At 44.1% G+C, this 25,680-nt stretch overlaps 9 protein-coding genes across 10 annotated transcripts; 5 read left to right on the top strand and 4 right to left on the bottom strand.

The window, feature by feature from the left end:
- Window positions 1-20: 20 nt before the first annotated feature.
- Window positions 21-2,879, bottom strand: LOC6552279 (probable Dol-P-Man:Man(7)GlcNAc(2)-PP-Dol alpha-1,6-mannosyltransferase). Its single transcript, XM_001980723.3, has 6 exons — window positions 2,323-2,879; window positions 2,130-2,262; window positions 1,898-2,071; window positions 1,686-1,839; window positions 1,262-1,633; window positions 21-1,198 (listed from the first exon to the last, which is right to left on the bottom strand). The coding sequence occupies exons 1-6, from the start codon at window positions 2,446-2,448 to the stop codon at window positions 121-123; spliced, it is 2,037 nt and encodes a 678-aa protein (XP_001980759.1). The 5' UTR covers window positions 2,449-2,879; the 3' UTR covers window positions 21-120.
- On the top strand, window positions 2,850-4,556 carry LOC6552280 (26S proteasome regulatory subunit 6B). Its single transcript, XM_001980724.3, has 3 exons — window positions 2,850-2,902; window positions 3,124-3,680; window positions 3,730-4,556. Exons 2-3 carry the CDS (start codon window positions 3,137-3,139, stop codon window positions 4,401-4,403), a joined length of 1,218 nt encoding a protein of 405 aa, XP_001980760.2. The 5' UTR covers window positions 2,850-2,902; window positions 3,124-3,136; the 3' UTR covers window positions 4,404-4,556.
- Window positions 4,557-4,590: 34 nt separating this feature from the next.
- Window positions 4,591-8,206, top strand: LOC6552281 (TELO2-interacting protein 1 homolog). The gene is made up of 5 exons (XM_001980725.3): window positions 4,591-4,885; window positions 4,944-5,442; window positions 5,506-6,612; window positions 6,665-7,740; window positions 7,798-8,206. Exons 1-5 carry the CDS (start codon window positions 4,701-4,703, stop codon window positions 8,177-8,179), a joined length of 3,249 nt encoding a protein of 1,082 aa, XP_001980761.1. The 5' UTR covers window positions 4,591-4,700; the 3' UTR covers window positions 8,180-8,206.
- A 156-nt stretch (window positions 8,207-8,362) lies between these two features.
- Window positions 8,363-11,187, bottom strand: LOC6552309 (serine/threonine-protein phosphatase 5). Its single transcript, XM_001980726.3, has 8 exons — window positions 10,913-11,187; window positions 10,460-10,701; window positions 10,253-10,403; window positions 10,066-10,187; window positions 9,737-10,007; window positions 9,222-9,672; window positions 9,085-9,166; window positions 8,363-9,008 (listed from the first exon to the last, which is right to left on the bottom strand). Exons 1-8 carry the CDS (start codon window positions 11,094-11,096, stop codon window positions 8,949-8,951), a joined length of 1,563 nt encoding a protein of 520 aa, XP_001980762.1. The 5' UTR covers window positions 11,097-11,187; the 3' UTR covers window positions 8,363-8,948.
- A 513-nt stretch (window positions 11,188-11,700) lies between these two features.
- On the top strand, window positions 11,701-13,184 carry LOC6552310. Its single transcript, XM_001980727.3, has 2 exons — window positions 11,701-12,307; window positions 12,366-13,184. The coding sequence occupies exons 1-2, from the start codon at window positions 12,086-12,088 to the stop codon at window positions 12,900-12,902; spliced, it is 759 nt and encodes a 252-aa protein (XP_001980763.1). The 5' UTR covers window positions 11,701-12,085; the 3' UTR covers window positions 12,903-13,184.
- Window positions 13,185-13,246: 62 nt separating this feature from the next.
- LOC6552311 (serine protease Hayan) lies at window positions 13,247-16,415 on the top strand. Its single transcript, XM_026979339.1, has 5 exons — window positions 13,247-13,597; window positions 13,894-14,658; window positions 15,282-15,384; window positions 15,433-15,563; window positions 15,625-16,415. Exons 1-5 carry the CDS (start codon window positions 13,546-13,548, stop codon window positions 16,233-16,235), a joined length of 1,662 nt encoding a protein of 553 aa, XP_026835140.1. The 5' UTR covers window positions 13,247-13,545; the 3' UTR covers window positions 16,236-16,415.
- Window positions 14,699-15,682, bottom strand: LOC6552312 (S-antigen protein). The gene is made up of 2 exons (XM_026979350.1): window positions 15,649-15,682; window positions 14,699-15,227 (listed from the first exon to the last, which is right to left on the bottom strand). Exon 2 carries the CDS (start codon window positions 15,207-15,209, stop codon window positions 14,790-14,792), a length of 420 nt encoding a protein of 139 aa, XP_026835151.1. The 5' UTR covers window positions 15,210-15,227; window positions 15,649-15,682; the 3' UTR covers window positions 14,699-14,789.
- Window positions 16,416-16,507: 92 nt separating the features above from the next.
- Window positions 16,508-18,457, bottom strand: LOC6552314 (pinin). Its single transcript, XM_001980731.3, has 3 exons — window positions 18,161-18,457; window positions 17,336-18,102; window positions 16,508-17,111 (listed from the first exon to the last, which is right to left on the bottom strand). Exons 1-3 carry the CDS (start codon window positions 18,292-18,294, stop codon window positions 17,092-17,094), a joined length of 921 nt encoding a protein of 306 aa, XP_001980767.2. The 5' UTR covers window positions 18,295-18,457; the 3' UTR covers window positions 16,508-17,091.
- A 379-nt stretch (window positions 18,458-18,836) lies between these two features.
- Window positions 18,837-25,157, top strand: LOC6552315 (hemicentin-1). 2 transcript variants are annotated; one of them, XM_026984021.1, is made up of 17 exons: window positions 18,837-18,963; window positions 19,618-19,969; window positions 20,233-20,362; window positions 20,449-20,657; window positions 20,779-20,889; window positions 20,962-21,168; window positions 21,274-21,425; window positions 21,492-21,636; window positions 21,696-21,826; window positions 21,890-22,049; window positions 22,291-22,461; window positions 22,526-22,648; window positions 22,706-22,839; window positions 22,908-23,082; window positions 23,150-23,427; window positions 23,506-23,703; window positions 23,790-25,157. In XM_026984021.1, the coding sequence occupies exons 2-17, from the start codon at window positions 19,903-19,905 to the stop codon at window positions 24,216-24,218; spliced, it is 2,820 nt and encodes a 939-aa protein (XP_026839822.1). In that variant the 5' UTR covers window positions 18,837-18,963; window positions 19,618-19,902; the 3' UTR covers window positions 24,219-25,157. The 2 variants fall into 2 exon arrangements, with proteins under 2 accessions (XP_026839822.1, XP_001980768.1); XM_001980732.3 differs by having other exon boundaries at window positions 18,838-19,969.
- Window positions 25,158-25,680: the final 523 nt, after the last annotated feature.

Raw genomic sequence — 25,680 nt, 5'->3', positions numbered from 1 at the left:
CATACAACTTTTATTGCCAATACTCGCTTTCATTCTTGTTTTTATTTTAAATGTTTACATATGTGCCGTTAACAAACTCTTATTTTAATTTAAAAACTGTTCAAACTATGATAAGTTTTGTCATTTTGATTTCAAACCCTCGCTGTCATCTATTTTGTCAATGACCTGTTTTAAGCAATCTTTGGTCGATGTCTTTTCCAAATCGCACATGCGTGTCAGATCCATCGTAGCAATCTGCTCGATCATTTCCTTGATCTTCTCCTGCTTTATAATGGACTTTACGGACTGCCGTAATCCAGCGCGTCCTTGGGTCTTGTGGGTCTCTGCGGAGTCGTTTTCGATTTGCTTGCCCTTGGCTCGGTAGTGCTGCTCGATAATTTGTCGAATCTTCATCTTGGTGGCTGCTCTCGACTTCTTGGTTGCCTGTCCCAACGCGAGGGTTCGCAGCTCCTGGAAGTTAATCTCCTTGAAGGGCGCTTCGATGGTCTCTGCCCCAGCTTGAGGTTCAACATCCGTTTCTAGTTCTAGTGACATCTCCTCCACAGTTGCCACGATGCCATCATCATCATCCGGTTCGACTTGTAGCCTGGATTTTAATTTCGGATCTCCTATCACTACTGAAACATCTTTAACAGAAGGTAATAGCGTTTCTTTTTCAACCGGGGATGCCTTAGTTTTTGCTTTTTTCTCTTTTGTGTTTGATACCTCTTTTGGAAGAGGCTTCTTCTTTTTAAGTATACAAATGCACGGCTTCGTTTTTATTCGCACCGGCAGCAGTGAATTGTATTGAATGCCGATGTTGTTGAAGCAGTCAACAAACTCCAGCGTATCGAAGTCGTTTTGGAGCGATGCCCATAGCTCGGTGTTTTGTTTGTTTTTCGCCTCCACCAAAAGATGTGTGTATGCATCCAAATCCGCTTGGGTGTAGTTCATTGCCTCGTCCTTGCTGTAAATCCATTCATTATTTATTTCCATAAAGCGCGACACGCCGCTCTGGGCGGCCAAGTTGGAAATGTGAACGGAGACATTTGAGGTGCCAGCTTCCAAGCGATGCAAGCGGGATAGAGCTGCTCCGCCCGGATAGTTAGTGCCCGAAATGACAAGTAAGAAGACCGTCATAAGCACATTTAACAGGAGATGGGCTCCACAGGCGAGCGCCAGGAAGCTATGCCACGTTGACTTGGCGCTATTCATCCAACTAAACGAGGAAACAAATCGTTAATAGAATTTCATCTTATACATTAAATAAGTCAAAAATTACATCCGTTGGCATGCGCAAGCCGCAGCAATGTTGAGAACGGGAAACACGTAGATGATGAAACGCAGCTCCTTGTGGGGCAGAATGGAGTACAACAGGACAAAGAGAAGAGCTGACAAGACCAATGGGCGAATACGTGGCTCCAGTGTGACGCCGATGGGTACAAGCACCAGTGATGCACCCATGGCACGAGGCAGGGCGGAGTAAAAGTACCATAGGAAGGGCGAAGTACCCCAGTTGGAGCTTTTATTGAGTATAGTGTTGTACCATAGCACCTCCCCTTCGGGCCAAAGGAGGCGGCGCCAAAAGAACGAGTCCACTAGCACTGTGGCTGCCAAAATGCATACGCCAGCCGGCAGAGCAATTTTGAGTAGCCTATTTATACCAAAATTTGTATTAAATAGTATGTAATGATTGGTAATCTCACCCGTCAATGGAGACTTTTCGCCGTAGGAGGCTCACCACCAGCAAAATACCCAAAAATAACGCCAACTCGGATCGAAAGACGAGTATGGATATGCCAGAGCAGATGATGAATGGCTTGTGCTGATCGCGCAGCCAATAAGCAATGGCAAAGAGCACTGCAACGATAAGTAAAATATAATTGGGTACCTATCAGGCACCGTCTTCTCGACTTACCCATCGGCAGTGCAAAGATATTGGGCAGCGGCCGAGTCATGTAGAACATGAAGTGGAACTGCGTAATAGTGATGGCTGTGAACCACAGACGCACCTCGACTCCGTAAATCTTTGTCACCGCCTGCCGTAGGTTGTTCCAGGCCACAGAGATGGCTCCAGCCAGGACGAGACGCACTAAGGGGTACACAATGAATTAGCATACCGAAATGGGCAGTTGAAATGCTGATTTTACCTACATATTGGGCCCAGAACTTGTTGATGCTGAGGGTCTCGAAGAGAAGAACGAACGGGGCAGAGATCATGGACACCACCAGCGGGCCGATGAAGGTGCGTGGAACCACGCCCGGATAATCATGGTGATCATACTAAAATGCAGAAAGTTGTTAGTGATCTGACAAGAGGTTGGGGAAACTTGTGTCTTCCACCTGCGTAAAGTTGTTTCGCAGATATAGAATATCGTGCATGGCCTGCAGATTGAAGCTCTCCTCTACTTTCGTAAAGGGTGTGTAGACCAGATGGGCCGCCGCCGTCAGAAAGATTAGGATGTCCATGGTGTAGGCGGCTGGTCGGCCTTTGGGTCTGACTCGTGTGCAAAGTGTGCTGGACAGGAATCGGGGCGTTACATAATGGCCATAATTGACATAATTTGACACCGATATCAATTTATTCTTGTCCGTTGGAAAATCTATAAATTTCTGGCTGATGGAATCTGACCAGGATTTCCCAATCAAAGCCGGCGTTGCACAACGTCGATATCTAGCGACCGTTCTTTGAGTAAGTGTTTAACCGTCTCACAGAAAGTGCCAATGCTTGGGCATATATAAGTTGCCTATGCCGAAGAGAATATGTGGTGGTTCCAAAATAAACCAAAATAGATATATAAATAGATCGCTCCACGTCGGAGGCAGAAAAGCAACCACAACAAAAGCAAGTCCAAGAAAAACAACAGGTCGGTGAAACAGCTGATTGCCATTCACGTGGCGACGCGAAACCGCGCCAAAAGGGGTTAGAACTACTTTAGAAATTTTATCATTTTCATATTTTGATATTTTTTAAATAAAATAAATATTATCTGACTACGCCCATGTCGTGTAGCTTTTTCTAGTATTGAAATTCACATTCCACCGTTAGCTAAATAACTGTTATCGATAACTTTTGAATGCCATCCTGCCTTAACTTTTGAAAATGCTTGTCATTGCCTTTCCTTTCGAACCGAATATTCACAGGCATTAAACGAAAATGCGTTTGTTAAAGGAGGAAATTGCACAGTTTCATCAGAAATCGCTGCAGAAGTACGATGGACTGGATCCGCATGATCTGTATGTGCTCTACAAGAAGCTCCAGATGGAACTGGAGCTCATCCAGGTACAGGAGGATTACATCAAGGAGGAGCAACGCAACCTTAAGAAGGAGTTCATTCATGCCCAGGAAGAAGTGAAGCGCATAAAAGCCGTGCCCCTGGTTATTGGTCAGTTTCTGGAGGCGGTGGACGAAAACAATGGCATAGTGGCCTCCACCACCGGCTCCAACTACTACGTTCGAGTGCTATCCACCATCGACAGGGAGCAACTGAAGCCGTCCTCTTCGGTCGCGCTTCACAAGCAGAGCAATTGCCTGGTCGATCTGGTACCGCCGGAGGCGGACAGCACCATATCGATGCTATCGCCGGACGAAAGGCCGGATGTCAGCTACTCGGACATTGGAGGCTTGGACATGCAGAAACAGGAGATACGCGAGGCTGTCGAGCTGCCCTTGACCCACGCTCAGCTGTACAAGCAGATTGGTGGGTTAATCGCAATGTTAAATGACTATTTCCACTAATTCTCTTTTAGGCATTGATCCTCCACGCGGCGTCCTCCTTTTTGGACCACCTGGATGTGGTAAAACCATGCTGGCCAAAGCGGTGGCCCATCACACAACTGCATCCTTCATTCGTGTCGTGGGCTCTGAGTTCGTACAGAAATACCTCGGCGAGGGGCCGCGCATGGTGCGAGATCTTTTCCGCTTAGCCAAGCAGAATTCTCCTTCAGTTATTTTCATTGATGAAATTGACGCGATTGCCACCAGGCGTTTCGATGCACAGACAGGTGCGGATCGCGAAGTGCAGCGCATTCTGCTGGAGCTGCTCAACCAAATGGATGGCTTCGATGAGACCACCAACATTAAAGTTATCATGGCCACCAATCGTGCGGATACCTTAGATCCTGCTCTATTGCGTCCCGGCCGTTTGGATCGCAAAATTGAATTTCCGTTACCAGATCGTCGCCAGAAGCGCTTGGTTTTCACCACAATCACCTCAAAAATGAATGTGGGCGAGGATGTGGACCTGGAGGACATCATTGCACGCCCGGACAAGATCTCCAATGCAGATATCAATGCCATTTGCCAAGAGGCTGGAATGCACGCGGTGCGCGAGAATCGCTATGTGGTCAACGCCAAGGATTTCGAAAAGGGTTACAAGACCAGCGTCCGCAAGGACGAGGCTCAACATGAGTTCTACAGCTAGATGGTTAATTTAATCTGATTATGTAAAATTGTCGTATTTAACTAAGCTAGTACCGAGTTTACCAAAATCTTCAAACTTGTAAATATATTAGTTAGTACTGACTGTTTAAAAAAAGGAAAACGATCAAAAATGCGGGCGGTTGGCGCGCAATTCGGAAGAACCGATAACTTTTCGATGTGTCGCCCTAACGTATTTGACAGTCAGAACAGCTGTTGGTTCAAAATTGCTTAGCGGATTTTTGCCGGATTTGGTTTTGGGTTTAATTCGTTTATTTGGTTAGTGGATACTGCTGCCACGATGATGCATCTGGAGCGGTATGTGACGAAGATAAAGCCGGCGGTGGAGGGCTTTATCAAAGAGCCCAGCAAGGACACGTTGTCCGTGGTTGAGCGCGAAATCGAGGGCTTCAACTTTGGAGAAATGCGTATTTACCAGGTGCAAACGGTGGTGCCGCTAGTGCTTAAACTGGATGAGCTAACCGGGTAAGTGGGTCCATTCCGCTTGGGACTCTGCCTTCAGAGAAGACGCTCTTTTTCGCAGAGAAAACCAGGAACTTCGGACCAGCCTGATGAACTGCTTGAGCAACATTATCTCCCAAGCATTCCTGGCCGATGAGAAGGGTCTGCGTTCCATCCTGGTGGTGGTGCTGCAACAGGTACGCGACTCCAAGGCAGCGGTTATGCGACCCAACCTTTCCGAGGAAATCAAACTGGCTGCCGTTCAGTGTATACTCGAGGCACTGCGTCGCTCCACCACTGATGTGTTGGAGTCTTTCTACGTTAAGGAGACTGCATTGGTCATTGGCCAGATACTGATCATGCTCTTAGAGATCATCGAACAGGAAAAGTATCGAAAACTCGTACAGACAGCCATTCTGTGTCTGATGGTGGTTTTCTATGTCCACGACGAATCCGATCACGTGGATGTTGTCCTACGTAGTCAAGTAGCCAATACCATATTTATATTCCTTCCCAAGGTTCTCATCGTGCTGTTTAAAACATCAATGAAAGATGACAAGGTGGGCGAAACTATAAAATCGGTGAGTTTTTTTTGACGGTTCTGAAATGGTTAACCTCAGTTATAAGTTAAATATTATAATTAGATGGCCATTCAAGCGCTAGGACGCATTATTTGCATAATGTTTGAGGAAACCACTGATGAGTTTATGAAAATGCGCTACGATAAAGATGCCTTCCGAAAACTGTTCAAAAACAACGAGGACATGTTGGCTCAACAATGTGATTTCACCTTTTTCGGCAGCAGAAAGGCTACTACTGAGCAGAATGAGGAGCGCTTGCATCAAATGCAAACGGAGCTTCGTTCGACTCAGTGGGTGGCGGCCACCTCGCGGCGCCTTCGCCCAATCTTTGCGGAAACGTGTATCCTACGGGCTCACAGCGCCCTGCGGGTTAGGGAATGCTACTCCGATATGTGTTGCCTGCTGCTAAAACATTGTGCTCACAATTTGAGGGGAAACTTTCTACACTTGCTGGAGAGCGTATTGGCATTGTCAGAGGACGAGAATGCAAAGATAGCGCAGCGGTGCAGGGACACCCTAATTCTGTTGCAACAACAGCCCAGCAGCCAAGGTATATTCGATGAGAACGCGGAGATGCTGCTAGATACCCACCTCAATAAATGGCCACGCATACTGCAACGCAGCGAGGACAACGAACAGTTTGCCGAGCTTCTTTTTTTCAAAGGATTTCTGCGCAACGTCAACGCCGATAAATTGCAGTTGTTGCTGCTGGTTCCCAAAAATCTCGAAATGTTCGTCACTTGTCTGCTGACAGCACTAGACCAACGGCCCACTAGGGATCTTCTCAACGAGGAATACTCCCTTCGTCGTATTCGAGAGGGTGATTCCAAAGGTCTGGCCGCCGAACTGGCTAAACTGCCTTGGAGACAGTTCAAGTATCTAAGCTCAAATCGCACCGTCGATATCCTATATGACATTGGAGCTCTATTGGGTGTTGAGCCCACACTAAATCGGCTTGTATTTGATTACTGTCAGGAGCTAATACAGCAAAGGTCATCATCCATGAACGAGTGTGTGCTGCTTCTAACTCTGATGGTAACGCCGCAGGAGAAGAAGGCACGGGAAAGTCGACTGGTGCTGGCTGGACTTTTTTTGGACCAGATCCTCCGAGACGAGCACTGGAACCTGGCCCTTCAGCCGGACTCTGCATGGCGCCTCAAGATCAACAAGGTGAGAATGGGTTTTACAAGTGTAAAATGCGTACTATAACTTTTTCTTGTAGCCCTCTCATTGGTTTGAGGAACGTACTCCTGGCCTCTACTCATCGGCGATTGAGGTCCGCACCCAGGACTGCGATTCTGACGACGAGCAGACAGAGGTGGTCGGTAGTCGGGTGACCATTGCAGATGCCCAGTTTAATGTGTTGCACACCTGCTTAATTTTGGATGCAGTGGGACACTGTGCCAGATTTATTGGCGATACCTTCGACAGGCATATATTTTTAAGTCTACACAAAGTGCTTCTCAAGGTGGCTAGCAGTAACACCATCGTCCACCAAGCGGCCAGTTTCGCATTTGTTTCAATGCAGTACGCTCTAAAGTATGCGGAGCCCTCGCATTTTATCGAGTGCTCTACCGACTACATCACTTTCCACCTGAACGCGTTGCTAAAACGATCGCCAGATAGCACCGCCGCCGTGGACATTCTAACCGTCGTTTTGCAGTACAGCACTCGCGGCAATGTGCCCCACCTGGACAGCTTATTCCAAACTATACGCGAGGAGTGCTCCAAATCGCACCAGACAACAAACGTGCACTCTTATCTTCGCGTCTTCAAATCATTCCTGAACCATGTGTCCGATTGGCAAGTTGATGCTGCGGCCGAGGTTAATACCGAGCTGTCGATGCATATGGATGAGGAGCAGAATGTCCTAAGCACGTGGATGAGTGTGCTGGAGAAGCCAAAGTTACTGGAAAATCTGAATGGCGATGCTGACATGGCCGACGCCGAGGAGCCGGCAAAGGATGAAGCCGACGATTCAGATGAAACGGAACCAAAACCCACGAAGCCCGCTCTTCCGCGTCACGTGGAAATGGTTAAGGATATACTAGGTCAAGTAATCAAATTCATTTCCACCGCTGATCAGGGGCAGCAGATTGCAGCTTTAGAATGTTTCTCCAGTGGTCTGCCCCTCCTGGCGGACTACGAGGACGAACTCTTGCCATTAGTACATCTAGTGTGGCAACCTCTAATCGAAAAATTCCGGCAAAAGGACGCGCTGGTCCTAAATCGTTGCTTCACCTTGCTGCACCTGCTAGGCGTTCATGCCAAGGACTTTATACTAAAGCGAAGCCTTAGGTAAGCCTCTGGTTCAGGAATGAATAGTTCTTTTTAACTTAACCTTCTGCTTTACAGTGATGTGATACCCCAATTAAAGCAGTTCCTTAAGGCAGCTTCACTGCACAGCAGCATGGAGACCTCACGAGCGCAGACTCAGGAGTACAAACTGCAGCTTAAGCTCCTGAAGAGCCTGGCGGACTTTATACTCGGCCTGCAGATAGAGGGAAGACATCTGCATGAAATCATGAGCACGGTGGTGATTTACCTGTCTCAGGTACAGCCGCTAGAGCTACAGACGCCAGCCAGGGCGTTTTTCCTCCAGCTTATTCCTTACAATGGACCTTTCGTATACGTTACGCTGTTGCAGCGGGCACATCTTAAGGATTATCAGGCTAATATTAGCCAGATCTTCGGAGTCATGGGCTTTAGCATAGCTAGTGGACTCGATCGTGATTAATAAAGAACGGACCGATTTTTATTTCACAATTGCTCTATTCTGATTTCTGTTCACTCGATTAACATTAAAGGCTCTTAAGCTAGGTGTCTTTTTATGCAGTTTCGGATATTTTGATCAGAACATACTGTTTTGCTTATGCCCGGAGAGTAGGCAATAGTTTTTGGATTGAAAAAAATTATGGGATTATTATTGAGGTATCTATAACTTGATTAGTTTTATTAAAATGACTTTTATATAATATAAACAAGGCAAGGGTTGAACAAAACTGGTTTTATACACAAATAAAGCGTTCGAAACAAACAAAATTGATGAAAAATTTTATATATGTACTTGTATATTATGTTTTGGTTGCCATAACTAAATGCTATGCATAAACAAACTTCTTTCAATTTTTACTTACAAGTGGAACCGCAGATGCTTGGCACCGATAAAACTTAGCATCCGACTTCTAAAGCCACTATACACTATAACATTTCGTTCTGTATCAAATATAGCTGAATTTATAAAATGATTGCTGTTCTGTATTTGTGATCGTGATCTTTTCCCCGCCCTTCTCTCGTCCTACTCCTTATTGACTCGCCATACGCGTACTTAAGTAGTGAAGCAGTTCGCTGTGTGCATAAGTCTATTGAGCATCTTCGAATCCTTTTCCTCTCCTTTGATCATTGTAAGCTGGGCTGTTTTGCGTTTGTGGGTTCTCAAGCTGTTTGTAAATTGGTATGTGTTGTGTGGGAGTATGGTTTAGCTATTGAAGTTAATGCGAAACTGACTACGCCAGCCAGTTCATTAGGCTGTTGGCATAGGCCATGGGCTTGACGTCGGGATGTGGCTGAAAAGAATATTGATATTGAATTGAATATTAAGATATTGAATTGACTTGAGTAAAGTTATTTTTGAGTACTTACCACAGCCTCGAATGATTTGTAATTTGGTTTCAAATTGTTACCCGTAATGGTAATAAATGCGCCCATGTTGCCCATAGTATCACTGCAAAAGAAGTCATATGTTACCAAAAGTTTACAGGTAGAATGTGTAGGCTTACCAATAGTTCGGAGCAGAGAAGACTGTTATGCATTGACCGTTGTGAGCCACTTCATAGCCCATATCCTTGACCTCGTGGCTTCGAATGATGTAGTCCAGGTTGTTGTTTTTGCAGAACGCCTCGGTAACGTCCGGACCAAACTGGATGCCCACACCGCGCTTCGACTGTCCCACGCCCACCCAGTGCTGGGGATCGGACCACAGCAACTCGCACATTAGACCTTCCTCGGGCGGCTGGCAATTTCGTTCGATGCGTCTTATATGGTCCAAAGTCACATTTTCCGTGGAGAAGAGCCCGCCGTGCATGACCAGGATCTTTTGGTTGATGCAGTGGCACAACGGCAACCAGTTGAAAACTTGCGTGAATATGTCAGCCATGGCGCTAGTGTACTTTGCTGTAACCTCGCCAGTGAAACCATACATTTGGTTCATGTTGATGCTTTCGTGGTTGCCTGGAATAAGTTTGAGGTATGTTATATATAACATCTTAACATCTAAATGGAAATAAAAACTAACCGCGCGACAAGAAGAAGTGATTCGGATACAGCAGCTTGAAACCAAACAGCGTAAATATACACTCCACAGAGAAGGAACCCCTGTCAACGAAATCGCCGTTGAACAGATAGGGATTCTTTTCAGATGGCAGGCCATTGATCTCAAATATGTTCATCAAGTCGTAGAATTGACCGTGGATGTCGCCACAAATCGTGAACTTCTCCTCATCCGGCACAGTGATGTCCACCAGCGAGGGCTGAGCTCGCATGTACGTATCGATTTCGCAGAGTATCTGAAAGGAGTTATATGAGTATTCAAAGGATTGCTAGGCCTGGGGTTTAAACGCTTACTTTGTAGGCAAATTTACGGTGCAATCGCTTCTGTGCCTTGTAATGCTCCATCAGTTCCTTCATGAACTTCAGAGTCACCTTGCCGTCTTCCAGTTGGGGACCCTTGTAATCATCCTCAATAGCTGTAATACGTTGCCAAACGCAAGTAAATCACCACGTCAACAGGGAGAACGTATTAGCCACTTACTTATGTTCTCCATATCCCTATACATCTCAGCGAGCGTCTTCTCTGGTTTATCCACAGCAATGGCCCGTTCAAAGGCGCGCATTTTGACAATTTTGTTGCACTCGGAGAACTTGAGCTTTGCGTCTTTGTCGTTTGGGCGGCACTTTGCAACCTGAAAGGAAATTATCGTTCAGTGGTCGACCAAAGGTGCTGGTGGGGATTACTTACGAATTCAAAGTCACAAAGAGCTTGCTTGAACTTCCCCAGAGACATGTGAGCCGCTGCCCGGCGATAGTATCCTTTGAGGTAGGCGGGATCCGCCTTCACCGCTGAAACACCATCCTGTAGTGCGAAACCAAAGCTCTCCTGGCGCAAGTGCGCCAAGGATCTGTTGGCGTAATATATTGCGCTACTGGGGTGCAGTTCTATGGCTTTGGTGTACATGTCGATGGCTTTGGAGAACTCCTTGGCTATGGGAATAAAACAAAAGGTGAGTAATGGTACTAATTATACCCCCAAAGGTTTCGGCAGACTTGTAAATTATCACACACAGCCAAAGTTTGCCATTGTTTTAAGGTTATGTTGAAGGTGGCACTCGGAAAGTGCAGTCACAGAATGGGTTGCTTACAGGCAACTAACCGTGGTCATGCCACGGACCAGGTGATTGCCAGAGGTACTTACTTTTGAGCATTTCATTTCCCTGATTTTTGTACTGCTCCGCCGCGGCAAAATCGCGTTCTGCCTTCGTACGGGCATTTGTGTCCTCCTCCGGCTCCTTGGACCCCGTAATCTCCACGCCTGACGGCACCTGCTGCTCCTCCTGGCCATCGGCAGCCTTCTGTACTTCCAGTTCCGACGAAGACATCTTTTTTGTTGTAATAAATGATTTTCTTAAAGTTATTTACTGTCTGAAAATGTTCAAGGCAGTGTTACCAAATGGTGAAATTACTTTCCCACCAAATGCTCTAAATAATCCTGAGTGCCTGCGAAATTCAAACGATGGTTTTAACTAAAAACGTGTTTTAAAAGCTAATCCGCATAACGCTATTGTGGATATGTTAGCATTGTAAAAACAAGAGACAAGAATAAATAAGTAGGGAATGTTAATCTTATATGTTTTTAAATGTTCTTTCAATGAGTATGCTTACCGTATTCAATGAATTTTATTTGGCATTAACGAAACAGCAAGCTTGTGCATAAAGTCATTCCTGGTTATCGTAACAAAGTTTAGGAATGTCTCTAAACTAAGCTGGTTTATAATGTTTCATTAAATTTTTGAGTTCCCACGCAATCAATCGATAACGAGCTTTGGAGTGTTATCGTGAATCAGCTGTTTTGAGGCAGGTTTACTCAAGAGATGCATGCGTGACTTTAAAGTTCTCGTGTCACGGCATTGGCATATAAATGTTGAATTAAATATTTCCTAATAACACATAGCTCTATATATATATGTATTATATATACTCATAAGTTTACCTGATAACTAATTGATCTTATATAAGTGCAAGATGAATACATATATTTGTTTAGGCATATTAAGCATAAGCGTTGTATCAATAGTTCGTGCCCATCGTGAAGAACATTCTCTTGAGGTCGCATCTCTAGATTGCACAAAGCCGAGCCTGTTGGAAGAAAATTAGAAGCGGAAACAGGTTTTACTTTTACTAGCAACTTGAGCGCAGAACGCTTAGCAGCTTAGCCATCAGTCTGGAGTTGCAGCCGCAACGTAGCGAACCGTTTTTCGAGTATCCGAATTCGTGCCAGCGCATCGCTTAATCCACTGAAAAGCCAGTCAGAGGAACTGCGGGGGCGTTAGCATCGTGGGAAAGAGCAATATAAACAAACGGAGGCGGGATGTCGATGAGCAATTTATCAATAGACGGCGAGTTTCGCTACATAATTCAGTGGTTCAACGAGTGGAGCGAGCTGCAGCGGGATGATTTTGTCTATGTTTTCGTGGAGTACCTGTCCCGGGGATCCAGTTCTAGCTCCAGCGATGGCCAGGTGAATGGATTGGTCAACTCGCTGGCCAACGCAGCAGTGCAGGACAAGCCCATGAGCTTGTTCCAGTGTCGCGTAAGTAGTAGAAAGTTCCCTGCTCGATTTTCCCCCTCTCATGGTTCATTGTCCGCAGATTAAGCTGTTCCGTGAATGGAGCCCCAAGTGGCCGATCGAGTTCAAATGCAGGCTGCAGGAGAAGATCAGTGAGATCGACGCGAAGGTGGGGGAGAAAATCATCAATGAGCTTCGGGGTCCCCATTCCGTGCACAATGGCGACGTAGCCGTGCATTTAAATGCAAATGGAGCGAGCGAAGAGGGCGGAGACTCTGAACTGGAGCAGATGCCAGAGCCAGAAGTGACAGAGGTCGCCGCTTTGGCGACAGAGGAAGAAGCTGATCCAGCTGCCGAAGCAGATGACAATCGCTTGGCGGCGGTCTTAAGCCAAGAAACGCCCGTTGATGACGACGACGTGGAAGAGTCTGCCGGGACAGATTGCAATAGCAATGCCGATGTAAATGGCCATTATCAAGCGGCTGCAGTGACAACGATTACGGTGAATACATCACCATCGCCATCCCCGACTCCACAGCCGATTGTCGAACCTGTAGAACAGGTCGAGAATAGCGTTACAGTCACTGTGGCTTCTCCAGAAGTTCCCCCGGTGGCTTAGGCCATGCACGATCGTTACATACAAACCAGATCGACTATAAAAAGGCCTAATGAGTAGTTAAGTATTTTAGTTCTACATCATCGGCAACTCGACATTCCACGCGATGCATTTCTAGTTACGTAAGGCAATCTCTGGGCATAAGCCCACTTCTGGGCTAGGCCGACAAATAAGACTTTGTTCGCACACTGTAGCCCTTAACCCCGTTCATTTATCGCCTAACTTAAGAGCATACAATTTAAAGTAAGGGTAAATAATATACAAAAGAGAGTTCCGCATTCTAAACGGTGTCCTGTTACTTTTCCTGAACTACAAGTTCAGTTCAGCTAGCTGGCCAAACATGTTTTGTATTGATCTGTTCTGGAAGACAATCGGTTACGCTGCTTTCCGGCTATGTTGGTGCTCTTCGTCTGCTGCTGCTGCTCTTTGGCTTTGGCCCAAACCGAGTTTACGGCCTGATAATTGGTTTTTCGAGCTCTCTTTTTGTTTTGATTCGTCGTCGCTGAAATCGAAATCTGAATAGCGCTGGATGTGGAAGTAAATATGCATGCTGGCTCGGAGATTGAACCAATTTATTTCAATTTCGCACTTGGACGGGCGACGTTGTGTTACTGGTTTCCCAATTTCTTGACTTTTATCGTTCAATATGCGACGCCAGAACATCGTCACACTCTTATTCAGCATCCTGTGTTTGAGTGGTGAGTATCCCGGGGATCCCTAATAAGCCAATGACTTAAGACACACACTGTGCGACGGATGGGGTAATGAAAGACCAGCCCCTTAGTGGGTCAAGGTCTTCGTCTAGAAATTCCCAGCGAAGGGCAATAAACCGCGCGAACGACGGCGAATGCCGAACCAAAAAAAGTGAGTGAGTAATTGCCGTGGGCACTTCTGGTTTGCTGGTTTTCTGGCTCGCGATTGCTTTGCCGACATTGACCTTCGAGAAGTGATTTCATGCCTTGTCATCCATCCTGGTCGTCCGTTCTACTTTTAGGGGATCGCAGAGCCTACGCCTGCCACTGCATCCGCCTGGGGAAATGTGCCCACTTTGCCCGCCTTCTACTTCACCACGGTCCCGGAGAACAGTCCGCTGTGTTCGCCAAGGTGCACAGTGCCAGTTGTGGCTTCCAAGGCCTCGAGCCGCTCGTCTGCTGTCCGACATCTCGCAAGCAATACCACGATGAGTCATTCCTCGTCAAAGCTAGTCGCATGATGCGCTTTGCCCCGCCGGATGAACGTTGGATTTGGAATGATGGGGGAAATAATAAGGACAGCCGGCACTCCCACAAACACTCGGATAATCTGGAAGCGGAGACCAATCTGCACAACTACTGGAACTTCGAGCAACAACGCAACTGCCCCCAGCCCGTGGAACCAGAGTTCTTCGACCGACGCTTCGGATCGGGACACCACTTTCTGTATCATGTGGATCACGAAGAACGGGATACTTTACCGCGACCCACTCCAAAGGATAAGCCAATAGTATTTCCGGGAGATCTACGTTTCCTGCGGCAGGGAGAGGAGGAATTTGACTCCAATATAGATCAAGGTCCTCCTCTGGCACCGTTTACCACTACATTAGCTACACCAATTGAAACAATTCCTGCTTCGTCATCCACAACCACCACATCGATGCCTTCTTTCGCGAAGGAGAACTCCCAAGGATGCGGAATAAATGTGGAGAGCCGACTGCTGGGAGGAGAGCAGGCCAATGCCGGACAGTTTCCCTGGCTGACCAGGATCGCCTATCGCAACCGAAGTAAGTACGTCGTATGAAATGCTAAATACGCAATTTCGAATTTATTTTACCCAACGCAACGCCTTTTAAATGATCTTGAACCAACTACGCATTGGAGATCATAGCCGGGCCCAATGCCGTCCTGTGTGCGCTCATCCAATTTCACTGGCCACAAGACCCATTTTCAATGTAAGGAAGACGCCGACGGCAAAGAGCAGAGCAGCCAGTCCCAGAGCCTTGGGACCTCGATTGTTTGGTGGGGCCCTCAGACCCAGCGGTCCTCCGCCTCCACCCCCGCCGCCGCCACCGCCACCGCCTCCGGGACCACCTCTTCCACCAGGGCCACCTCTTCCTACAGGACCCCCTCTTCCTCCAGGGCCACCTTTACTGCACTTAGTGCACTTTGTTCCGCCGCAAGGCTTGGGACCACACGGTCCTCGCTTTTGGGTAGGACCAGCACCGGCACCACCTCCACGACCACCAGGTCCTCCTTGTGAACCAGGAGCTGGGCAAGATTCAGGGCCATTGGTCTGAGGTGGTGGACTCCTTCCTGAACAAGGGCAAGCGCACATCTTGCGCTGAAGAGGCTGCTGCAAATGAGAAAAAATTATATTCTTAACGGAATTTTACAATATTCTTTTCAGGCAGCAGCCGCATTAGCTTTCGCTGCTCCGGATCCCTGATCTCCAGCAGCCACATCGTCACTGCCGCACACTGTGTAGTCAATCTAGTCAGCGATTTGGAACTGTGAGTCTAAGGCTTGATTAAATCTTTGTAATCCTCGATCCTTCGTAGGTCTCATGTTCGATTAGGAGGTCAAGATGGGCCGAGTCCGTTCACCATCGAGCAGGTGATAGTTCATCCTAACTACGACCAGCCCAAGTATGCAAATGACATTGCCCTACTAAGAATCAACAGCACTAATGGTCAGAGATTATACTCCTTCCCTAAATCAAGGATCACGCTGAATATCCACTAACATTCCAGGCACCTTCACACCCATATGCTTACCCTTAAACGGGTCAACCACACTGGGAAACAGGCTGATTGGGCAAACGGGAGTGGCTGCCGGTTGGAGTATTGGAAATTCGGAAAGTGAGTTTCGAAACAACTTTATATCTGATCTGTTTAACCTTGCAACTTACTTACAATGCGATCGAAATATAATTCAGCGCTTATTAGGTTTTTATGTATATACATATCATTCTCTGCTACACAATTCAGATAATGGTTCGATGGACCCCTCGAACTCCACTGTTGGAGTGCGCTTTATCCGTTTGCCCATCGTGAACACCACCAGCTGCGCCATCGCCTATGCTAGCCTCAGTGAGAACTTCCAGCAGCCCATTGTCATTACACCCAATCACCTGTGCGCCCAGGGAACGCCTATGAATGACGTGTGCCGTGGAGATAGTGGCGGCCCCTTTATGGACGACGGATCCTCCGGCGTCTTTGGAACAAGTGGACGCTATACGATCATCGGCATCGTGGCCTTTGGACCCACGCTGTGCGGCGTGACCACCATTCCGGGGGTATACACCCTAGTGAGTAGCTTCTCCGATTGGATACTGCGGAGCATTAACGGAGGATCTGACTAGTGAGTGGTCGTGTGGGGTACACAGCCCAAGGAAAGCACATCCAAAGCTTCCAATGCCAAAGTCTTCAGAACACATCCAGGTAAAGAGCGATGATTTATACATTCTACGGATAAATACAAAAGTTCGGCTCCACTTCAAGTCACCTAAATGCCAATAAAATTTACATGTATAACATTTGTATTCATCATGTATTCATCATTCATATATGGCGTGGACTTTAATGTCCATTTTATTTTCTGAAAAAAAGTTTTTTTACGAATACACTATAAGAATCAGTGGTTAACATTTTCTTTATTCGTTAATTGCTTCTGACTACTGGTCTTAATTAAAAATGTTAATCAGCGGCTCAAAAGAAGGAGCAATAATTATCTTTCCAGAGTTCTTAACTTATCGCTTAAAGAATATTAATTGTTTTCAACGCCTCATTTTAAATTGATTACTTCCTCAAACAATTTGGAAGCGAGAATAAAATATTTGAATTATAAACGTGATTTAGCTGCTGGGTGATTATATCTATAAATACATAATTAGGTATTTAAAGTATCTATCTTACGATCCGATATCTTGTGTATAATTATTTTTCATTTTTTTTATTTACAATTTTACAAATTCGTTTGAAAGATACAAATCTAGCCTGGCTGCAGTAAACAATTTTGGTTCAGCGTTTTAGTTCTAGTACACAAATATAATGCCAACACTTTTTGTATTACTAAAAACTGGTTTTGCCCCGCAAACTGTTCTTGTTAAACACCCTTTCATTCGCTGAAGTAAAACAATTGTTTTGGCAAATAATTTATTAATTTGAATTAGTTGTAATCTGTAATTCCTAGAATAGCATCATTCACTTTCTCGAACTTTATTTAACGTATAATGAAGCTGCAATTGAAACAGGAAGTAGTACATTAAAACAATTGTATCTGAGCTGCTAAATACGATATAACTTTTAAATGTAATCACCGCATTGTAATTTATTTGCTTAAGATTTGGTTTTAGTATGATTAACCAAAAGTTTATAAGTTTTATAAAATGAAACCCAATTGTTCTACACAATATCCGAACGATCCTATTTCAGGCCTTATGGTAAACTGAAGTTTACTTACACTTATCCAACTGTTCTTCGTCGTCAGGCTCTTCATAGAAACTTTCGTCCATTACATTATCGTCATCCACCTTCCCAAAGTTCATGTTCTCCAAGTTTCTTAGCTCGACTTCCAATTCTTCGCGCCTAAATTCTATAAACACATCAGCTTCACTTTTGCTTTTGCTCAACAGTTTTTCTGTTCTAGGCGAATGCACTTTTGGCCTAAAGAACAGGTGTGGTTTCGTTTTTGTTCTGATGTTATTTTTCGCATTCAACATAGTTGCTTCCCAGGCCTTGAAGTCCTTCATTCTGGCCATTTTGTACTCTAATCTGCGGATCTCGAATTGCTTTTTTTTCCTGTCTAAGAATAGTGTTTCACGCTGTTTCCTCAGCATCGCTCTTTCCTGCAGTTCCTGTTTTTCCACCTTCCTATCGATCTCAGCTTTTTTATCCTCCTTGCTCTTTAGGCGCGATTCCTCCTGACAGAACTTTTGTAGGGTTCCCAGCAACGATCCGAACATCCGGCGATTTCTGGCCCTCGACTCGGAGTCTGTACCCTGTGCCTCGACGATCTCCTTTTTGGTTGGCATCTCCCGGATGACCCGGGAGTTAATCCTTGGCGGCCGACCCTCGTTCTCTTCGATGGGGAAACGGGGAATCGGGTTCTTACTCTCGTACATTCGCCGCTTGTCTTTAAAGAGACCACCGGGTGCATTTCGAGGAAACGGTCGGTCTCCATTGTGGTCGTTCTTCTTGCCATCTTGGGTGTATTTGAATTTTTCCGATCTGGAATTCAGTGAAATAGCCATTAATTAAATTTAGCACAGATTGTGTTGATTTGTACCTCTGCAGGGAATCCTTGGGGACGCGACCAGCAATGCGGCGAATGTTTTCATTAAGGATCACCAGCGACTGCTTGGCCGAGTTAAGTTTTTGCTCCAAGTCGTCCACTGTCGATAGACCAGAGTCATTCACCATTATTCCCACGTATCAGTTAGTTTTTGTTTAATTAATTATTTTATTTAAATCGGTACAATTAGATGCTCATAAAAGTAAAAAAACAAGACTTAGAGATGGAAGTTTACTAGAGCTGGCTGAACATCGATGGTACTGCTACTATCGATTCGGTGTGACAGGCCATCGATTGTTTTATACTTTTTACGGAAAAATACCGTTACATACATGTACTGATCTCATATTTTCCAAATACAAAATAATCTGAAATACTATTGATCGAATAAAATACCAAAAGCTTGTTGTGGGAATCCCCTATTTTTGAAAAAATTAAAACTGAATTTTTTATTACATCGTTCTAACTGTAAAATGTATTTGTATTTAAAAATAATTATATGTTTATAGCTTAAGTTTATACCAATGTATTTATGATTACCAAAAGAAACTGACTCAGAACATCTTTCAAGTCTCATGCACCTTGACGTAACCCCACTGAACCACTCGTCCGCCCGAAAGTATCTGTACTCGCAGATGAAATGAAACTAGATACCTTGGGCGGACTGCGTAGGTTTCAGTTTCTTTGTCCGGCAAAAAGGATAAGACGTTCATCGGAGCGAGAGGAGTCGAGAGAACCATTGCAGCTGTCCGTCCCGAGAGCTTTCACAGTATATGTACTTTCGCGTACATTAAAAGGTCGGACCTGCACGCATCCGTGACTTTTCAGCTTGTTTTTAAAATAGAATACAATGGTCAGGGGGCTTTAGTGGTGTTTATATGGATGGTCAAGCCCCACCAAGAACATCTAAAATAAGGGTTAATATCAAAATGAGTGCTGGATAAAGTTTTGACGCCGACCAATTACACATCATATTTAGAGAAAAGAAGGACGATTATATTGAGCGAGACAAGCGGATGCACGTACATTCACATGTACAAAGGTCATAGTTGCAATGTTTACATCAAAAGCTTCCTGCGGAGCGCATGCGCCCGCCGGAGGAGCTTTTTAGCCCAGGTTTGCAGGTGTAGTGCGATGGAATTTCGACGTGTTAGTTTCGCATCGCGGCTAGAAAAGTAATATAACTTTCTGCCAGTGCTCGTTATGTTCCACCTTGGTTTTTATTAACAAAATCCATTAGACCGAGTATGACCTACTACAATTATGTTGAGTAAAGCCCCACTCAATAATGTGCGCATATGAAAATAAGCAATAGTAAAGTGTATCCTGGAATTTTTGGCAAACATATACAAGTGCATACGAAAAGACATACACGCATACATACATACTTGTTCGTTAAATAAAATCAAATCGGTGACCATTTAAGTAATCTGCAATATATTATTAACCAGTTTTCAGTGCTAAACGGAATACTCTCTATCAAGTATCCCCGAAAATATCCTTCAACTTAGGTATACCGTGTTCGCAACTACTGCAAAATATATAAACCTATGTGTTATACATACAATGTTATATCCCGTGTAGATGTGTAATTGAGTGCTCGTGCACAAGTGTTGGTGTGCTCATCTTCCGTGAAAACTCAGATGATAAAATGTAACTTCTAACCAATTAGATATGAAAGCCATTAAGTCGATGTAATCAACAACTAACCAGTGCTATTCCAATAATTATACAACATGGAGTTACTGCTGCTGTTTATGCTAGCACTTCAACTTATAGAATCCAGCATCGGCAGTAAAGATGGTAAGTTAAACTTATATCTTGAATGTTCAGAAAGGTTAAGAAAACTATTTTCAAAAGAGTGCATATTATTTACCTATAAATAAAAGGGTTAATTATACGTAATAGTATCTATCTTTTTTAGCAGTGTAAACTGATAACCGGCTAAGGCCATGTGATATACATACATATTTTCGCGTTGGCTAATTTTTAGGTTCCAAATCTAAAATGCTTAGCTTAATTTAAATAGCTGAAAATAAAAACGAATTAAATCTTAATTTTTCCAGTACCAATTCACCAAATTGAATCCATAGTTGGTGAAAATATTTATCTTCCGTGTAATGTAACGACTTATGATGGCGATGAGCCTGTGTTGGTTCTATGGTACCGCGATGATAAGGGTACTCCCATTTACAGGTAAACTAATAAAACGAATTATTTTTTCATTAAGTTTACTATTTACTACGTGACGGGCTTGTTACGAAACACTTTATCATCTTTAGCATTGACATTCGAGCGGGAGTATCCAAAGCACCAAAAAGATGGTCGGACGATTCTGTATTCGGGGATAGAGCATATTTTATATTTGACAAGGAACCGGGAAAACTGTCAATTCAGAATACACAAGCATCCGACTCCGGAACTTATAGATGCCGAGTAGATTTCCTGAAAGCGCAGACCATAAACAGCCGCATTAGGCTCAATGTCATATGTGAGTAATTGACTTTGAAATCGCAACAGGAACCTATCATTATGGTTTTGCTCGTTATATGAGTTCCTTAAACAATCTGTGGCAGGATAATAATAGCATTGCATCCCTATAATTTTCCTAGCTCCACCCAAACAAGTTATTATTCGTGACAGCTCGAACGTGGAGCGTTCTACAGTTGTGGGACCATATAGCGAAGGCGACATCGTATCCCTGAAATGCCAAGTAATTGGAGGTATAAGTTCTGCACTTTCATTCAGAAATCAGAGCAAAAGTAACTCGATTCGTTTTCATATTGTTCAATCAGGCTATCCAACGCCCACCATCAGTTGGTATCGCGATGGCATAGAAATGCCATGCGAATTGTCTCATTTGGCAGGAGGGAAAATTATAGAGTGCGAAATTACGCTACCATCTCTGGGACGGGAGGATCTTAACTCCCGACTTACCTGCCGGGCGCTGAGTCACCCCAGGGCACCCATTGTCGAAGCGGTGGTTCAAATCGATATGAACTGTAAGTTTTAAACTACGAGTATATTATACTCGTATATCACCTTTTAAATGTGTACAGGATTTAGGCAGGGTTCGGCAAACATGTAAACACTTTCTTTACTTTCAGTTGCCCCTTTAAATATCCGACTGTTGGGGGCACATCAGCCACTGTCTGCTGGACGCAGATACGATCTATTGTGCCAAAGTGCTGGCTCCAGGCCGCCGGCCGTAATTACTTGGTGGCAAAATGGCATACGGTTGGAGAAGACAACCGAAACAGTAAGTATTCTGCCATAATATACTGGCTGGCATAGTTAAGGCGCTCATTTCAACTGTGTTTTGCAGACTTCGAGCGATGGAAACCAGACCACAAGCACTCTTTCAATCAGTCTAAGCAAATCTGATGCGGGAAAGTATTTATCATGCAAAGCCTACAACCATGCTGTTCCCTCCGAACCCTTGGAAGATGGCTGGAAATTAGATATACAATGTAGGTTTTATTAAATCGGAATGGGCTTCAGCTTAAGCTAACAAGCGTCTGCTTTCCAGATGTCCCGGAGGCATATGTTCGTTTGGGAACATCCCTGGATCCAGGCACCTTGCGAGAAGGAACAGACGTGTACTTCGATTGCCTGGTGATGGCCCACCCAAATGTCTTTCGCATCGAATGGCGTCACAACGTGAGTTTAATCGCGCTATTCAAATGGTTCATGTTGGCTTAAAATGGTTTCCCATTCCCACAGGAACAACCTTTATCACACAATATATCACAGGGCGTCATAATTAGTAACCACTCATTGGTTCTGCAAGGTGTAACTAGGGCCACTGCCGGAAACTATTCCTGTGTGGGATTCAATGCCGAAGGAGAAGGAATCAGTGCTCCCTTTGCACTAAACATACTCTGTAAGTTTGCTCTATAAAAGTTAAGTTTTCATAATCATGGAAAAACTCAAGCTGCTTTCTGGGATTTCATTTATTTAACTTTAAACTGAAAATATAATTTTTTGCTGACACACTCGTACCCTAAAATACCAATCACAGGAGCATTTCCCTGTTTGTTTACCCTATTTTGTTCCACTCTTCCTTTGGCTTTAAGAGGTAATTAATGTTTTTATGTCCTGTTTTTTATGCTCGTGTTTTATAGACGCTCCCACGTGTGCCCAGAATCAGAAGAAGGTGTACGGCATAGCCAAGCAGGAGGATGCAAAGGTCATGTGCACCGTGGATGCCAATCCCCGAGAGGTCGAATTCAGCTGGACATTCAATAATTCTGCGGAAAGTATTGATGTCGCCACAAATCATATTATTCGCTCGGGTAAGTGTTGCCATTCCTAGAACGATTACCTTTATCTAACTTGCTTTATAATTTTATTATTCAGGTACCACCTCCATTGTAACATACACACCCATTACTGAACTGGATTATGGAACCCTTTTGTGTCTGGCATCAAACAAAATTGGCAAACAGCGAGTACCATGTGTCTTCCATATAATCGCCGCAGGTGCGTACACAAACATTTAGAAAATATTTTATTATTATTAAGTATAATTATTTTAAGGTCGACCGGAAAAAGTACATAATTGTACGGTGAACAATATATCTATGACATCCTTGACGGTCACTTGTAGTGATGGTTTCAACGGCGGGTTGCCCCAAAATTTTAATTTAGAACTGCTGGACTCTTTTACACAAGTAAGACACTCATATTTTACTGTTAATAACATTGGATTTATTAAACAACATAATATTTTGTGTTCCAGGAAATTAAAGCAAACATAACATCCACGATTCCCAAGTTCACTGTGCCTGGCTTGAGTCCGGGAAGTATATATAGGCTAAATATTTACGCGTTCAACACGAAGGGTCGCTCCGATCCAGCTATAGTAAATGCGGCCATGCTGCGAATGCCCGAGAAGCAACTAACCTCGGAACAGAGTGAGTCCTTTTTATCATATCTTGATCCTTGAAGTTCTATAACCACATATGACTCTTTACCCATCAGCCCACAATCTTCGGGCAGAGCTGCTATTTTCGCCAGTGATGTCCTTAACAATTGGCCTAACCCTCGCCGTGCTGGTCGCAGTTTTGGCCATCATTCTGGCACTTCGAATACCCTGCACCGCTTCATCGAGACGGCGTCAAAAGGAGCTCTCAAACGAAAATATATCCAGAGATGAATCGCCAGGACCAAGCGACAAGAGTTCCGGCAGCAAGGAAGTGGACGATTGCGACGAAAAGAATCCGGATGTGGTACCTGAATCCATTGAACCTGATGAGCAGGTGGGCTTACCCTACTTCATATACTAGATATAATGTATATGAACCCTAACCATTGTTACTCTAAATATTATTGTTCAGGTCGAGAGTATCAGGAAAAGGCAGCAGATATCCACCATTGATACCAACCGCAGTCCCAACCGAGGAATTTTCGTGAATGAGCAGCAGCATCTGACAGCAGCCGAGATTTCCCTGCGCGCCTCCCATGGAATTGGTTACTGCACCCTGAGGAGTGGCATGCACGCCCAAGCCCAGAGTTCAGTGGGCGAAATATCAATAGTGAGTAGACCATATAGATAGTGTTTAAATACCCTCTCCTTATCCCTGTACTGTGACCGGTTAACTTGGCCTAAAACCCCACACAGAACGTAACGCCACACGTGTACTCCAACTCGATCTCGCAATGCACTCTGCCACGTCAGTCATCGCAGAATGTGTGGAACAACTACAATTGCAACATCACCGGAGCGAGACCGACCTCCACGTTCCACCAGCTGACCTTTCCCCAGGGAAGGGTCAATGTCGGTGGCCACAATCCGGCGCAGCCACTGCATGGACACGCACCCTCGCCGTCGCAGGCATCCAATAGCTCCATGGCCTCGTCGACGAACACATTGCCCCAGCCACATCCCCATGGCCGAACCATCGCCATGCACCACATGAACCAGGCCCAGTGTGGCAGAGTCTGCATCGGAATCGCCAGCGATGGCATCCACACCGCCGAGCAGAACCTTTCCGACGACGAGGTCACCGTCCAAACTCCATTAATGATAAAGCGCGACAGCACCGTATGACTATAGAAATTCCACAGGGTATTCGATACGCCCCTGTGATTAGGATTTACAATTTTCTGTATTCTGCATTTCGAACTCAATAGAATAAACTTTTTATACCACTTTATTATCGAAAACAATATTCTGGAGAGATCAATTATTTTCGGCCAAATATGAAGTGTTAGTTTTAAACGTTGTTAATTATAAGTTATACGACATCAATATCCAATGAAATAACTAATAGGTTTTAAATTGTGGACTTGTGGCCAATGCAAATACTTTTACTGCAGTTTTTAAAAATCCTAGACTATGTACTGGCATCAGATCAGACGAATTTATAGACTGGGTTTTTCGACACTATTGATTTGTAATTGGTTTTATTTGTGAAGCAATGATGTAAAAATGCATTATTAGGTCTCATTGAGTATTTCAGAATATGTATAAGGATAATTCAACATGTATGCGGTGACTCATGTGCGGCCATTGTTTTTGTTGAATTAAGTGAAAAGACTTTGAAAATTGTTTGTTAATACTTGTGTTTGCGTACCCAATGATTATGTAACTGCAACTAAAACCCTATGCAACTATAGTGAAATCGAGTAAAACCCAAACAATTTGTTGTATGTTTTTCTAAAAAGAACAAAAACAAATGCACCAGAGAATAGGTTTAGTCAAATGAAATTTGACGAAACGATTGCTTCCTTCTATTGAAGCCAATGCAGCTTTTTTGATACATTCGTGATGATGAATAACTTTGAAATAACTTGCTCAAATATATACTAATCCAGTGTAACGAAAGAAGAAATAAAATGCCCATTTTTTTCTTACAACGCTGGCCGGCATTTATTTTGAAATTTTTAATTTTGTACTGGTCGAACTTACATAAAACTTATATTTAAAAATACCATATATATTAGGAACTTAGCGTAAAATTACTGTGAGCAGTATTATAATATCTAAGTTATAAATAAAAATAAATTAAAAGTAAATGGTTGTTTAATTCAAAACGTTTGTTTTATCATTTCATTTCGCTATGGAGATTATTCATCTAATTATTTTATATGTTTTTTGTGTTTGTTTTAAAAATTATTTGTTTGTTCTTATCACAAATACGTTCATTTCAAATATAATTAGTCATTGCAGTTTGGCACATGACAAATGTTTAAGAGCTTATAGTTTATATTTTATGGAACAATTATTTGAAAAGTGCCTTGTTTTGTCATTTTGTTGGTTTTCCTGGGTGTGTCCGATTGAAATCGTAAGTGACATCCATATTCCTAATATGTCAGCGAATAATTGGCTAAGTTTCCAGCGAAAGAAATGCCATGTTTGGCCCCACCTCGTCAATTTCTTCTGTTTATGCTGATTTCCTATTTCAATTTCAAAAATAAATATAGGGTATGTTGGCATTATCATATGCTTATTTGTGTTGAAATTAAGTAATAATATTTTTCATCACAAATATGATTTGCTTTCAGGAAGA

The sequence above is a fragment of the Drosophila erecta genome, unplaced genomic scaffold, assembly GCF_003286155.1.
Source record: "Drosophila erecta strain 14021-0224.00,06,07 unplaced genomic scaffold, DereRS2 tig00000000-arrow-pilon, whole genome shotgun sequence".
NCBI lineage: Eukaryota > Metazoa > Arthropoda > Insecta > Diptera > Drosophilidae > Drosophila > Drosophila erecta.
This window is presented reverse-complemented; position numbering and strand designations above follow the sequence as displayed.